Source organism: Mus pahari, chromosome 14, assembly GCF_900095145.1.
Source record: "Mus pahari chromosome 14, PAHARI_EIJ_v1.1, whole genome shotgun sequence".
In the NCBI taxonomy this organism is placed as follows: Eukaryota; Metazoa; Chordata; class Mammalia; order Rodentia; family Muridae; genus Mus; species Mus pahari.
In genome coordinates, this window is record NC_034603.1 from 48,133,304 (window position 1) to 48,135,112 (window position 1,809).

General features: G+C 44.3%; 1 protein-coding gene across 1 annotated transcript in view; it reads right to left on the reverse strand.

Moving 5' to 3' along the window:
• The window catches only part of C14H17orf75 (chromosome 14 C17orf75 homolog), a 17,412-nt gene that overhangs the window by 7,079 nt on the left and 8,524 nt on the right, over positions 1 to 1,809 (reverse strand). Inside the window, exons 5-6 of the mRNA XM_029546129.1 lie at positions 625 to 689; positions 346 to 482 (exon numbers count right to left, since the gene is read on the reverse strand). Coding sequence (XP_029401989.1) covers positions 346 to 482; positions 625 to 689 — 202 coding nt within the window. The remainder of the gene's footprint in view (positions 1 to 345; positions 483 to 624; positions 690 to 1,809) is intronic.

A 1,809-nucleotide genomic window follows, 5' to 3' on the forward strand; every position in this document is an offset into this window, starting at 1 on the left:
AAAAAAAAAAAAAGAAGAAGAAGAAAGCAAAAGGAGCCTTTATATGCTGCATACGTGTAACCCTAGGCGGGCTAAGGTGGGGATTGCCATCTCAAAGCCGACCTAGACTACACACTGAGAACCTGTCTCCAAATAATAAAATTTAAAAATGTCTTTATGAGTGCTTTCTGTGTTTGTTCCTGTGTACACACGGGGCTTTTCTTATACACCAAGCATGCCTTGAACCCCTGTTTCTAGGGCCATTAAGGTCTCAGCAAGCTTAGTACTGCACAAGAATGACATGTCTGTATCTTGTGCTTTCTGTGCAAGAGGCCCACAAACACTGCCCCCTGGTTTCTTACTCACCTGCATTGTGGAACTGAGGCTGGGGGCCGCTACAGTCGATGATCACAGACTTATGCTGTTCCTCTGTCATGGCCATGCATAAAGAGGTCATAGTGCCTTCATGAATAAGTCCCTGGAGACTGGCCACACTCAGAAACCTGTGACATATACAAGTCCTTTCCACAGTCAGCATGCAGAACGGAGAAGACAGGTGCGTTCTCTACTGGGAGGGGTGTTAACATGTGCTGGTGAGCTTGCCCAGAGAAGGGGGAGGCTTTCTTCAGAAATTACATTCTTTACCTGTTGATGTCTCTCTTTGTTTTTTCATCCGATTCTTTAAATTCAACGGGAGTGTAACTTAGAGCCTATGAGAGAGAGAGAGAAGGAGCAGTTTAACACTTGCCTCCTCTGTTCCTCACTGGCCTGCCGCTCCCATCCAAATGCACCGTCCCCCAGGCACTAAGGGCACTACCACTGCATCTCCTGCAACTGCTCCAAGCTAAAACCTGCTCAGTGACGGTTTTTTATTTTATTTATTAAAATATAGTTACTTTTAGCCAGTCTTGCTATGCAGCATAAGCGAGCCTGGACCTTCAGATTCTCCAGCCTCAGTTTCCCAAATGCGAGGATTAGAAGCATGTGTCATTACTTTTAACATTTTTTTCAGCATTTCTTTACTTTACTTATTTATTTTAATGGGAGCTGCATGCATTTGTGTGGAGGTCAGAGGTCAACTTGCAGGAGCCGGTGCTCTCCTTCCAGGGTTTGAACTCAGGTGGTCAAGTTTGGCAGCAAATACACTGGCCCCCAAATCTATCTATTAATTTAGTGTGTGTGTGTGTGTGTGTATACATGTATATACATGTGTGTATGTGTGTTGAAACATCTCAAAGAGTATATATGTGGAATTCAGGACAATTCTGGGATTTGCTTCTCTCCTGCCACCTTGTGGAATCTGGAGATTGAACTAAGGCCATCAGACTTGTGTGGGCCCGAAACAGTTTCATATAGTTAAAATTACTTTGTTTTTTGTTTGTTTGGTTGGTTTTCATTTTCAAATATTCTGGAAATTGCACCTCTTTCCCTTTATTTCAGACAAGCGTGGTTGGACAGGCTACAGTCTTGCACTCAGGAGGCTGAGGGAGGCAGGGCTAGAAGTTTGGGATCAGGGATAGGAAAAAGGCTCAGTGGGTGCGAGTGCTCACTCTTCAAGCCAGATAACCGGAACGTGATCCCACAACTCACATAGGAAGCCAGGTAGCCTGAGTGTGATCCTGGGACCCACGTAAGAATTCAGATCTGGGGGTACGCACTATAACCCCTGCACTCCTACAGTGGCATGGGAAATAGAGATGATACAATCAGCAGAAAGCTCCGGGGCCATCCAGCTGTAGTACACCACACAGAACAAGGTCTCTCTCTCTCTCTCTCTCTCTCTCTCTCTCTATATATATATATATATATATATATATATATATATATATA